At 39.1% G+C, this 13824-nt stretch overlaps 1 protein-coding gene across 3 annotated transcripts in view; it reads right to left on the reverse strand.

The window, feature by feature from the left end:
- Window positions 1–13824, reverse strand: part of LOC150089511 (uncharacterized) — a 258840-nt gene that overhangs the window by 118777 nt on the left and 126239 nt on the right. For all 3 annotated transcript variants that reach the window (XM_090389530.1, XM_090389531.1, XM_090389529.1), the window contains exon 5: window positions 13618–13713. In XM_090389530.1, coding sequence (XP_090245656.1) covers window positions 13618–13713 — 96 coding nt within the window. The remainder of the gene's footprint in view (window positions 1–13617; window positions 13714–13824) is intronic.

The raw sequence follows: 13824 nt of genomic DNA on the forward strand, positions 1-13824 counted from the left end.
TATACTTTCAACAAACTATGGAAATGCCCTGCCATTCCACAAGCAGAATTCTGTACAGGTATCCTGCCTTCCATTATCCTTTAAGTTTGACATAATAACACATATCACTGATAAAAGTTCTCCAGGTTGTCACCAGAATCAGACTGTCATTTGAAGAAAAAATTTATTCTGTACTACAAAGAGTGTATTCTTACTTCTCCAGATTTAGCCTACTGTAAGTACAGCATCATCAACAATAGTTCACTCCAGCAATTTCAAGACATACCAAATATTGGTCAAATGTAAAATAAAGCCTACAAAATCAACTACACAGTAAGTACTTTTAGCAATCTTCCCACAATCATTTTAGTATCCATTTCATTTTTTATGGCTTTTTTAAATTCTGACAATGTTAATGGAAATTAATCTTAAAAACATCCACCTTATCTGCAGTGAAACATTTGCTATTCTTCAGACATGATTTGGGAAAATGAACCACATGCACTATTCACATGTTAGGTGTAGATGTTTCTGACATGCAGATAATGGATGGCAGAAACCAGCAGATCAACGAAATGCAATAGATGGGTCAATAGATTGAGCTCAGCAAATTCCAATGTTGACTCATTACAGAAGGTCGTACCGGCAGTCCATCTCTTCATATCACTGGAGAAAAACTGCAATACCCTAGATCAGTAGTGTATATCACAATCATAAATGGAAACATCATGGTGCAACTAGAAATAGGAAAAGGTAAAAAAACAGACCACAGAAAACGATAAGAGACTGGAGGGCACTCAGAACAGTGCTGCGCAGATCATGTCAGTCCTCATCAAATATTGCCAAACAGGAGTCCAGAAGGGCACAAGTACTGATATTAGCACAAGGATAATACACAGCGTTGCACAGCACTAGATTTTACAGAACTACAAACCAAACATGACTTTTCTGGTGCACAACCTATCGCAAATGGCCCCTAGAACATTGGAATGAATCATGGAACATGGTTTTCCAATCTGATGGGCATACCTGGGTCTGGAAATGTGTGTATCACATATTTCTATAAGTCACACACACTGGAAATGTGTGCGTAACTTAAATAGCATAGGTGTGTGATACACACATTTCCAGACCAGAGAAAATTTTTTTCACTCAGGAACATCCTTAAATGATTGCACAGCAGGAGGCAGAGGGCTTGATGATCACTCTTTAGCTTGGGCTAACGTAAGTGAAGTTACGGGATGGGACACGATATTGCCATGGGGGATGTCTTTGTGTGTGCGCGATGCAAGAAGTGTAACGAAATCAGGCGACAACTCAGCGTTTTATGGGCCTATATGAGAGCTTGAAGGACAGGGTGGATGCCCTCGAAGAATCTAAACTGAGGGGCCCATCAAGCTCTCAGCTGACCACATCAATACCAGAGCTTGCACTTGGTCATCATACAACACAGCGGCAACCCCCAAGGCAGAATGCGCTGTTCCCACAGGAACTAGTAGTTGTTGGTGACTCTCGTCAGGGAAACGGGGAACATGCTTTGTAAAAAGTATAGGTGAAACAGAACCAGGGTAGGTCTGCCGGGGGCAAAGGTTGATGACGTTGTAGAGGGATATCATCTTTTAAGGGCACAAAAGGTGATATAGTTGTACACGTTGGCACTAATGATATTAAGAGTAGGAGACTGGCAGAATTACTTTAACAAGTACAGGTCACTGTTGTAAAAAAGCGGTGAATTAGGGTTGAATTTGAAAGTGTCTGCAATTCTGCCCAGACACAATAGGAGGGAGTATATGATAAGAGCCTTGTCGATCAATTCGGCCCTGGAAAGACTGTGCAAGGCTCAAGGGGTAGAATTTTTTTCAGTCCTGGTCTGTACTTGTTAACAGGAGAGACTGCTTCTACACAGATGGGACACACTTAAATAGAAAAGGTGCAAGAATATTTGCTGATGCTATCGAGGCAGTGTTCGGTGGGTCGGAAAACTGCTAGCTTGGGGGGAGGATACAAGGACTAATAGATTAACAGTAGCCAATGGCAGAGGTGAAAGTGATTCTTGCACTGCTTCTATTGGAATGGGCAGCAGCCTGGAAAACAAGATGCAGGATATTTGCTGCTGGGAGTCATTGCAGTACAAGTAAACACATGGGTTGTGTTAGGGTAGCTAAGAATAGGAACAGATGCATGTATACTTGCATGTACACCAATGCTAGCAGTTTGGTAAATAAATTTGATGAATTTGAGGTATTGCTCAAAACATCAAAGGCAGATATCGATGGGATATCAGAGACGTGGTGTCACACAGATATAAGGAATGCAGAACTGGAATTTGGGGAGTACAATGTGTACAGAAAGGATAGACAGTATAGGAAGGGAGGAGGGGTTATGCTATTAGTTAAGAAACACATAAAATCCAAGGAAGTGAAGCCAGTCGACATCGCTGGACAGTGCAGTTTGATTTGATTTGGTAGTTGTTGGCGCATCGACTTCTGTGGCCATACTGCACCTCCCAAGGTTTTTGCAGTACTTTGATCCAAGCCCGAGGCGGGAATCGAACCCGCGACCTTTGGGTTGCCGGGCAGGTACTTTACCCACTCGGCTAGCCCGGTCGGCGGACAGTGCAGTGTCGAGTCAATTTGGTGTGACATAAGCATTGGGAGATCAAAACTGAGAGTAGAAGTGTGCTATAGGCCTAATGACTGTGATGAGTATAATAAGAAACTGTACAGGGAAATAGAGTGGGCCAGTAAATCAGAGAGACTTATAATGGGGGATTTTAATTTCCCAAATATTGACTGGAATTTGTAGGTTGGTCACTCACACGCTAGCAAGGCTTTTGTGGATTTATTGGAAGATTGTTTTCTACATCAGCATGTTCGGGGGGCAAATAGAGGTAGTAATACTCTGATCTGATTATCAGTAGTGATTCTTCATGCATTAAGAATCTGCAGATAAAGGAACCACTAGGTGGCAGTGACCACAGTGTGCTGAAGTGGGATTTACTCAAAGAGGTAACTACCATCAGGGGTAAAGGGAAGGGTTTTTGCTTTCATAAAGGCAACTACGATGGTCTGAGACAGTATTTAAATTCTATACAGTGGGACCAACTGATGATGTTACCAAAAGCAAATTCAAAATGAGAAGCATTCAAAGAACTTATCTTGGAAGCTACTAGGCTTTACATACCAACTAAGAAATATTGTTCAAGGTGTAGGCCTAAATGGACGTCAGATGAACTAATGAGACATATGGCAGAGAATAAAAATGCATGGGATACACATAAATTAACGTGTGACACAGAAACCTGTGATAGATATAAGCTGATCTGTAACCAAGTTACAAAGGAGGTTAGGCAGGCGAAGGCAGATTACGAGAAATCTTTGGCAAAGGATGCAAAGAAAAACAGCAAAGAGTTCTTTACTTGTGTAAACCTAGAAGGAAGAGGATGAATCAGATTGCTCCACTTGATATCGATGGTTCAACTGTTGATGATTCTGCTCAGGTAGCTAACAAACTAAATGAATATTTTGCATCGAAATTCACACATGAGGAGTTATTCAGAGAGGGGAATGCCAGAGGTGTATTCAACTCTGGCAGTAAGCTAGATAATCTTGTAATAACTGAGAGTAAAGTGGAGGAGAAATTGTTGAAGATAAACAAAAGAAAGGCACCTAGGGTGTATGGTATCTATCCAGTTATATTAAAGGAGGCAGCAAAGGAAGTAAGCAAACCCTTAGCCATAATTATGAGAGGTTCCTTGGACTCAGGGGAGGTACCCACAGACTGGAGATGTGCAAATGTGACCCCAATTCACAAAGAAGGATCACAGGCTGACACACGTAATTATAGAATTGTGAGTTTAACTTCTGTTCCAGGAAAATTAATGGAGGCACTGGTTAAAGAAGCACTGCAGGATCATCTAGACAAGACTTCAGTTACAGCTCGGACACAGCATGGTTTTGTTAAGGGAAAGCCTTGCCTGACCAATGTGATTGGATACTATGATGCAGTCACAAAAGAATTGGATGCACGGAATAACTTTGATATTATATATTTGGACCTTAGAAAGGCTTCTAATACTGTTGCACATGGAAGACTGCTGCACAAATTGGAGCAGTGTGGCATTGGAGGCAAATTGCTGCTATGGATAAAGGGATGGTTGAGGGGGAGAAGACAGAGAGTGGTAATCAATGGACATTGCTCATTGTGGACTAGCATTATTAGTGGAGTACCTCAGGGTTCAGTGTTGGGTCCATTATTGTTTTCTGTATTTATAAATGATACTGACGATGGTATATCAAGCTTAATGTCCAAGTTTGCAGACGATACAAAGGTTGGCAGGTTGTTAAGGACACTATTGACACTATGCTGCTGCAACAGGATCTGGAAAGGTTGAGCAGATGGGCTGAGAGGTGGCAAATGAAGTTTAACATTGACAAATGTAAAGTACTACATATGGGAAACAGCAACCCCAGAGCAATGTATCAAATCTGTGGTACTACACTGACAGTGGTAGAGAATGAAAAGGACCTGGGGGTAATTGTGCAGGCAGATATGAAGTTCTCTGAGCAGACGGGCTACAAGAGTAGCTCATGGTGTCTTGTCAATGCTATACAGGAATTTTTCTAGCAGGGATAAGGAGGTGATTATTCCCTTGTATAAGGCAATGGTCAGACCACACCTAGAGTACTGTATACAGGTCTGGAGGCCTCATTTCAAGAAGGATGTAGAGCTGCTGGAACGAGTACAGAGAAAGGCAACAAGATTAGTGAATGGAACAAAGGGGTGCTCTTATGAAGAAAGGCTTAAGTTTTGCAAATTACAGTGTCTGTAGACTAGGCAGCAGCGAGGTGATCTGATAGAGGTGTATAAAGCCTTGAATGGTTTGAGCATGCTCAGTGCTGATGGGATTCTTCCTCTTGCTCAGAATAATCACCAGAGATTGCATAAATTCAAATTGAGGAAAGACAGATGTAGGATAGATGTGTGGAAATTTGCCTTTAGCCAGCGGGTGGTTGGTTGGTGGAACAGACTTCCATCCCTTGTCGTGTTAGTTGATAGCCTAAATAAGTTTGACTCAGCTAGATAGGTATTTCGAATGAACGAAGTGGAAGTGGGTTTTTTTTTTTTTTTGGCTGATTCTGCATAAGCTTGCTTTCTTGCATCATATGCCTGTACTAATGCTAATGCTAAAGTTCCCCAAGGATCGGTACTCGGAACACTGCTGTTTCTGATTTTCTTTAGGGCATGTAAAAATTTACAAATGTAATGATCAGTGCCAAGCAGCACTCCTGCAGAATGAAGTGACAGGCTTCAGGGACAATCAGAAAAGTGGCATCTACTTGTATGCATTAAATGCGGCAAAATGCAGTCGTCTTACACTTGGGAAATTGAAAAACCCAAAATGACTTCTACATGTAGTAGTATTGAATTAAGTTACGAAATGTAGCACACCAAGTGTACATGGTACATTGCATTTCAAGCCCTATCAATTTCTTAAATGAATTGAATTTTTTTCCTTCTTCTGTTATTAAGTAAAGTGAAAAGTTGTCTTGTTACCAATTAATAACTGATTAACCAATAATATATAAAAGTAGTTGCTTCACTTTACACATATACCTCACAACCGAATAATCACTCAATGTTTTTTTAATAATTTGTTTACAACTTGTGATATGCAACAAATATTTCATACTGTGACATGATAAATTAAACAAATGCCAACTGTACCTGAGATGCAGAATGCCGATACTATGTTTGCAATTTAATTTCCTACAATTTCATTTCTACTGTGATTAATATAATAATGAAATGGTAATAATTCATGATGGATGCAGGAAATATTTATTTAGCAAACTTAACTTCTCGAAGATCAACTTTCATGTGTCAACTGAGAACATTTCATTTCTGTGCAGCCACCATACTACCCATTCACTCCTCCAATTAGTGCAGGACAACACTGCACTAATTGGAGGCCACAATATATGGTGTGTGTGTGTGTGTGTACACACACACACACACACACACCATATATTGGTGCGTTAGTTAATTCTTCGTTAGTGGATTAACCTTCGTTGGTGTGTTAATCCTTTGTTAGTTACTACGGACCCTAAAAAGGAAGAAATACAGTAAGTCCTCAACTCACGCAGATTCATAGATACACGGTTGCATTACTTCTACTTACAACTAGTCACGGCATCCACTGAGCACCACTTTAAAAATAACAGGTTGCACAAGTCTGCTGATGTGAATTGATAGTGGCATCGGCGCTTTGTTTTTACCATAACCACTTATGTAAGTTGTATCTTGTGAGCTTATACTTGTAAACAAAATAAATATAAATCCTAAATATGTCTGCAAAAAGAAAAAATGGTGAGAATAGTAATCATAGTGATAAGAAGAGGAGCATTATAACTCATAGTGATAAGACTGAGTTATAATGCTCTATGGAGACTATTTCGTCTTTAGTCTCTATGGAGACTAAAGACGAAATCATTAAACAACGTGAAAACGGGAAGAAATTTGTGGACATTGCATGCATTTACGAAATGAATGAATTGACTATTAGAACCATTATAAAAGATAAAGTTCGGATTATGCAGCATGCAAAAAGTTCTGTGCCAATGCAACTACGATCATATCCAAAAGAAGAGGCTTATTAATAGAAGAAATAGAAAAATTGATGATTTGGATAGAAGACATGAAACAACAACGAATGCCGATAAGTCTTATGCTCATACAAGAAAAAACTGAGTCTTTTTGAAGAACTAAAGTGTAAACGGGGAAACATTCATTCCACATGAAACATTCATTGCAAGCCACAGATGGTTTCAAAGCTTTAAGGGCCGTGCTAAACTACATAACATCAAAGTTACAGGTGAGGCTGATAGTGCAGACATAGTAGCAGCTACAGAGTTCCTCAAGACTTTGGCAGAAATCATCAAAAACAAGGATTACCTACCACAACAGTTCTTCAATGTAGATGAGACTGGTTTATATTGGAAAAATATGCCAGATTATTCTTACATATTGCAAGAAGGAAAAAACTATGCCAGGATTTAAGGTATCAAGGGACAGATTAACCCTTCTTTTTGGTGGAAATGCTGCTGTGCTGAAGGTTGCAAAATAAAACCACTGTTAGCTTACCATAGCAAAAATCCAAGGGCCTTCAAAAATATTTCAAAGGCATCACACTACCTGTTGTGTGGAAGTCCAATCGGAATGCATGGGTGACAAGAATTTTTCAGGACTGGTTTCTCCATCATTTTGTGCAAGAAGTTAAAAAATATTGCCAAGAAAACAACCTACCATTTAAGATATTACTGCTGGTTGATAATGCACCTGGTCACCCAACAACTATGTGTGACTATCACAAAAACATAAGTTATATTTTTGCCTCCAAATAAAACTTCCTACATTCAGCCCACGGATCGGGGTCTAATACAGACATTCAAAAAGTATTATCTATGAACAACATTTAGACAGGCAGTAAGTGCAGTAAGGGGCTTAGAGGGGAACAGGTATTCTGTGTGTTATCAGACACTCAGTCTAAAACACTGATGGATCCAATCTTTCTATTACAGAAGATTTAGGAGAAGTCCGGTTGGCCTGCCTCCCTAAAATCCACTCATGCACACCTTCTCGATGGTAAGTCCTCTTACATCACTTAGGTGGCAACGAACGTGTAGAGTGGTTCTCTTCAAGACGCCTGGTCAGCGTGAAGAGGAAAACAAATGGCCCTCAGTCCCCAGCGGCTTTCACTCCCCCTCTTCCGGCAGTGAGAGGATCACAGTGGAAGCAGAAGGTGCTAAGAATCTCTGGATACGACCAAGCTGCCATGCATGGAAACTGAACTTGGCCTGTTACAACGTAAGATCACTCATCAGTGAAGACAGGATATTAGAGCTGGAAAAGGAATTAGAAAATGTGAATTGCAATATCATCGGTTTGGCTGAAACAAGAAGAAGAAATGAATCACTTATAAGTTTATCAAGTGGAAATCTGCTGTACACCAATGGATACAGTGAAAGGAATGAAGGCGGATTTGGGTTTCTGGTCCATAAAGATTTAAAAAACAACATTTTGGAATTCAAAAGTACATCACCAAAGGTGTCAAAGACTAATACTCAAGATTTCTAAGAGGTACAAGCTAAAGGTTATAATGATTTATGCACCAACATCGAGCCATGATGATGAAGAGGCTGAAGAAATGTACACCGAAATTGAGTCTTCTAGATGAGCAGAAAACCCACTACACTATTATTATGGGAGACTTCAATGCTAAGGTTGGAAAAAGACAAAACAGCGCAGAAGGGGGAACTATAGGAAATTTTGGAATTGGTGAAAGACTTGTGGAATTTTCAGAATCTCAAGTAATGAACACTTTCAAGAAAAGGGTGAACAGAAAGTTGACATGGAAGAGTCCAAATGGAATAACAACTAATGCAATCGACTTCATCCTCATTAGCATTAGTAGAGGCATTTGATGCAAGAAAGCAAGCTTATGCAGAATCAGCCAAAAAAAAAAAAAAACCCACTTCCACTTCGTTCATTCGAAATACCTATCTAGCTGAGTCAAACTTATTTAGGCTATCAACTAACACGACAAGGGATGGAAGTCTGTTCCACCAACCAACCACCCGCTGGCTAAAGGCAAATTTCCACACATCTATCCTACATCTGTCTTTCCTCAATTTGAATTTATGCAATCTCTGGTGATTATTCTGAGCAAGAGGAAGAATCCCATCAGCACTGAGCATGCTCAAACCATTCAAGGCTTTATACACCTCTATCAGATCACCTCGCTGCTGCCTAGTCTACAGACACTGTAATTTGCAAAACTTAAGCCTTTCTTCATAAGAGCACCCCTTTGTTCCATTCACTAATCTTGTTGCCTTTCTCTGTACTCGTTCCAGCAGCTCTACATCCTTCTTGAAATGAGGCCTCCAGACCTGTATACAGTACTCTAGGTGTGGTCTGACCATTGCCTTATACAAGGGAATAATCACCTCCTTATCCCTGCTAGAAAAATTCCTATATATCATTGACAATACACCATGAGCTACTCTTGCAGCCCATCTGCACTGCTCAGAGAACTTCATATCTGCCTACACAACCACCGCCAGGTCCCTTTCATTCTCTACCACTGTCAGTGTAGTACCACAGAGTTGATACGTTGCTCTGGGGTTGCTGTTTCCCATATGTAGTACTTTACATTTGTCAATGTTAAACTTCATTTGCCACCTCTCAGCCCATCTGCTCAACCTTTCCAGATCCTGTTGCAGCAGCATAGTGTCAATAGTGTCCTTAACAACCTGCCAACTTTTGTATCGTCTGCAAACTTGGACATTAAGCTTAATATACCATCATCAATATCATTTATAAATACAGAAAACAATAATGGACCCAACACTGAACCCTGAGAGACCACTAATAACATTAGTCAACGATGAGCAGTGTCCATTGATTATCACTCTCTGTCTTCACCCCTTTATCCATAGTAGCAATTTGCCTCCAATGCCACACTGCTCCAATTTGAGCAGCAGTCTTCCATGTGCAACAGTATCAAAAGCCTTTCTAAGATCCAAATATATAATATCAAAGTTATTCCCTGCATCCAGTTCTTTTGTGACTGCATCATAGTATCCAATCAAATTGGTCAGGCAAGACTTTCCCCTTAACAAAACCATGCTGTGTCCGAGCTATAACTGAAGTCTTGTCTAGATGATCCTGCAGTGCTTCTTTAACCAGTGCCTCCATTAATTTTCCTGGAACAGAAGTTAAACTCACAGGTCTATAATTACTTGTGTCAGCCTTTGATCCTCCTTTGTGAATTGGGGTCACATTTGCACATCTCCAGTCTGTGGGTACCTCCCCTGAGTCCAAGGAAGCTCTCATAATTATGGCTAAGGGTTTACTTACTTCCTTTGCTGCCTCCTTTAGTATAAATGGATAGATCCCATCCACCCCAGGTACCTTTCTTGTGTATATCTTCAACAATTTCTCCTCCACTTCACTCTCAGTTATTACAAGATTCTCTAGCTTACTGCCAGAGTTGAATACACCTCTGGCATTCACCTCGCTGAATAACTCCTCATGTGTGAATGTCAATGCAAAATATTCATTTAGTTTGTTAGCTACCCGAGCAGGATCATCAACAGTTGACCCATCGATATCAAGTGGAGCAATCTGATTCATCCTCTTCCTTCTAGAGTTTACATAAGTAAAAAACTCTTTGCTGTTTTTCTTTCCATCCCTTGCCAAAGATTTTTCGCAATCTGCCTTCGCCTGCTTAATATCGTTTGTAATTTGGTTACAGATCAACCTGTATCTATCATAGGCTTCTGTGTCACGTGTTAATTGGTATGTATCCCATGCAATTTTTCTTCTCTGCCATATGTCTCATTAGTTCATCTGACATCCATTTAGGCCTAAACCTTGAACAATATTTCTTAGTTGGTATGTAAAGTTAGCAGCTTCCAAGATAAGTTCTTTGAATGCTTCCCATTTTGAATTTGCTGTTGGTAACATCATCAGTTGGTCCCACTGTATAGAATTTAAATACTGTCTCAGAACATCGTAGTTGCCTTTACGAAAGCAATAATCCTTCCCTTTACCCCTACTGGTAGTTACCTCTTTGAGTAAATCCCACTTCAGCACACTGTGATCACTGCCACCTAGTGGTTCCTTTACTAACAGAAGATATATCGTGAATGATGCTACCGTCCTGAATAATGTAAATGTTGGAAGTGATCACAGAATTGTAATATGTTCACTCAATACAGGTGTAGGAAAGGAAAAAACTGACTCGAGTAAATAATACAAAGGCCTTTGAGATAATAGAAGAGGAGAAAAAGCTGTATGTACTAGAACTTAAGAACATGTTTGAGCTTCTGCAGACTGCGCAAGACACCGACGAGGAATATTACAACTTTCTGAAAGTGATAAAGCCCAAGAAACCTATAGGGAAAAAGAAATCCAAAGAAGAAAAAATTAGTCAAGAAACACTTGTCATGATGAACCGAAGACGACAAATGAAGAGCAAGATAAACACTGACAAGGAGAAAATTGAGTATACTGAGTTATGCAAAGCCATTAGAAAGAGACTCAGAGAGGACATAAGAAGATTTAACACAAGAAAAGTAGAACAAGCATTAAGGAAAAATAAAGGACTTAAATCAGCAGCCAGAAAGACAATTGATACTGAAACTGAATAATAGCGATGGTTTACTTATAAATAACAGAGGAGGCATAATTCAAATAGCAGAAGACTACTATAGAGAATTATACAAGGAGTGAGGGAATGATGCCAGCAGTGGGAAAGATGGATCGCAAATCAGCAACACATACGACATACCACGATGAGGTAGAATATGCATTGAAGAAAATGAAGAATCAGAAAGCCACGGAGGAAAATGAAGTTACTGTAGAGTTGTTAAAATTGGGAGCAATAGACATAACACAAAAACTGGCAAGACTCTTCAAAAAGTGCATTAGAAAAGGTGTGATGTCTAAGGAGTGGAATAATGCAATCATAGTTTTGCTGCATAAGAAAGGAGATATATCAGGAATTGGAAATTATAGACCAATTAGCTTGTTATCCCACATCTACAAGTTGTTCACAAGGGTCATTACTAACAGATTAGAACCAACAGAAAGAGCAAGCTGGCTTTAGGACAGGATTCTCAACTATGGATCTCCTTCACGTAACATCACAGCTAATGGAGAAAGCAAATGAATATAAAACACCATTATGCCTGGCATTTGTGGATTATGAAAAGGCATTTGACTCCATACAGCATAAAACAATGTTTCGGGCACTGGAAAGACAAGGCACAGATACCCCCATATATTATGATTTTGAAGGAAATATATGAGAACGCTACCTCATTTATTAGACTACACAAAGACAGTAGGAAATTTAAAATCAACAAGGAGACACAATATCTCCAAAGTTGTTTACTGCTGCCCTTGAGGAAGCTTTCAGAAGATTAGACTGGTCGCAGAAAGGAGTCAATGTGAATGGAGGGTACCTAAACCATTTACGATTTGCAGGTAACATTGTGGTCATAAGTCACGATCCCAAAGAATTAGAGGAAAATTTTAATCAGTTATGCACAGTTAGTAAGGATTTTAGACTAAAGGTGAATATGGCTAAAACGAAAGTAATGATGAACAAGTATGCCACAGAAAGGGACATAAAGACTGAAGGAGCAGTAATTGAAAAGGTGGAGTCATATACTTATCTGGGACAAGTTATTAACTGTAATAATGATAAATGGCTGGAAGTCAAGAGAAGAATAAATTTTGGATGGATAGCATTCAGGAAATATAGTCACATACTGAAGAGCAATATTCCAGTTTGTCTGAAACATAAAATAATGAACCAATGTATACTCCCCACCATGACTTATGGAAGTGAAACTTGGGCACTCACCAAAAGAATGGAAGAGAAGCTGAGAACTACACAGCGAAGAATGGAACGAATTATATTGGGAATCAGACTGTTAGATAAGAAGAGAAACACATGGATTAGGCAGCAAACTCAAGTAAAGGACATTCTTATCAAAACTAAAGAACTAAAATGGTCTTGGGCAGGACACATAGCTCGAAGACATGATGACAGATGGACTAAGAAAATAACGAAATGGTACCCAAGAGGAGCTAGAAGAAAACCTGGAAGACAACGGCAGAGATGGATAGATGAAATTCATGAGTTTGTGGGTAGTAAATGGATGGCCATTGCACAAAACAGAAGGAACTGGAAAGTTGCTGGAGAGGCCTTCTTCCTGCAGTGGATTGAAAATGGCTGATGATGATGAAGTGCCACTGAAGGACAGAATGCCAGATCCTTGAAGCAGTTCTGGAAAGAATTTGACATTTACAAAGCTATTAAAAACATCGATGCTGCCTGGAGTGAAATTACAGTATCTACCATGAATGCCGTCTGGAAGAAACTCATCCCCCAGTTTCTTCAAGATGCTTCGGAAAGTGAAGATGTAATTAGAGAGCTTGTGGAAATGACCAAAACATTGAAATTAAATTCAGAAGAAAATGACTTTATTAAATTATTGCAAAGTCATAGAAAGGAATTAAGCAATGAAAATTTAATGGATCTTGATGACCATTAAAATGAAGAAGAGGTTTCAGAGGACATACAAGAAGTTTAACCAATTTGATACTAAGGAAATGGCAAAATGCTTTAAAATGATCGACTAGCTGGCTTAAAAGCTCACGATCCAGGCACTGAATGGTTTAAAAAAGTAATTTGAGCAGTGCATGATGCAATTGCATACTACAAACTGATATACAATGAGAAAAAAAAAAAAAAAAAAAAAGAGCTACAGCACAGACATCATTGGACAAGTACTTCAAGACACCATCGAATCCCATGGTCTGAGAACATATTAAACGATTAGTATAGAATGGATATTTTCAGCTAAATTAGATACGTTTTTATATTTATATATGAGTATGTACTCGATAGGATATTGAATAACGTTTTATTTTCACAAAGTTTTCATAAATAGAAGTTGATTTGCTTGAATTTTCCTTTTTCTTGAATTTTATCCTTTACAGTAAGTCGAGGACTTACTGTTAAGGATTAAAAAAAATTACCTGAAAACTGAATTAACTGCTTACCTCAGCCCAAAAGCATACAACTAAAGAAGAGCCAGATAAGAGAATAGGATAATATGCACTTAATAAGCTTGTTGTCCACTGAAGAGCAGCATTTTCCTAAAACATTTAAAAGAGAAATTCAATTATGCATGTAATTTTTCATGTAATACGATTATCATCTATTTACTTTATTGAAAATGCATGTTCATCCTGAGAATTTTTCATCAA

This window comes from Mastigoproctus giganteus, chromosome 2 (assembly GCF_048544385.1).
Source record: "Mastigoproctus giganteus isolate SK-2022 chromosome 2, ASM4854438v1, whole genome shotgun sequence".
Lineage (NCBI taxonomy): Eukaryota > Metazoa > Arthropoda > Arachnida > Uropygi > Thelyphonidae > Mastigoproctus > Mastigoproctus giganteus.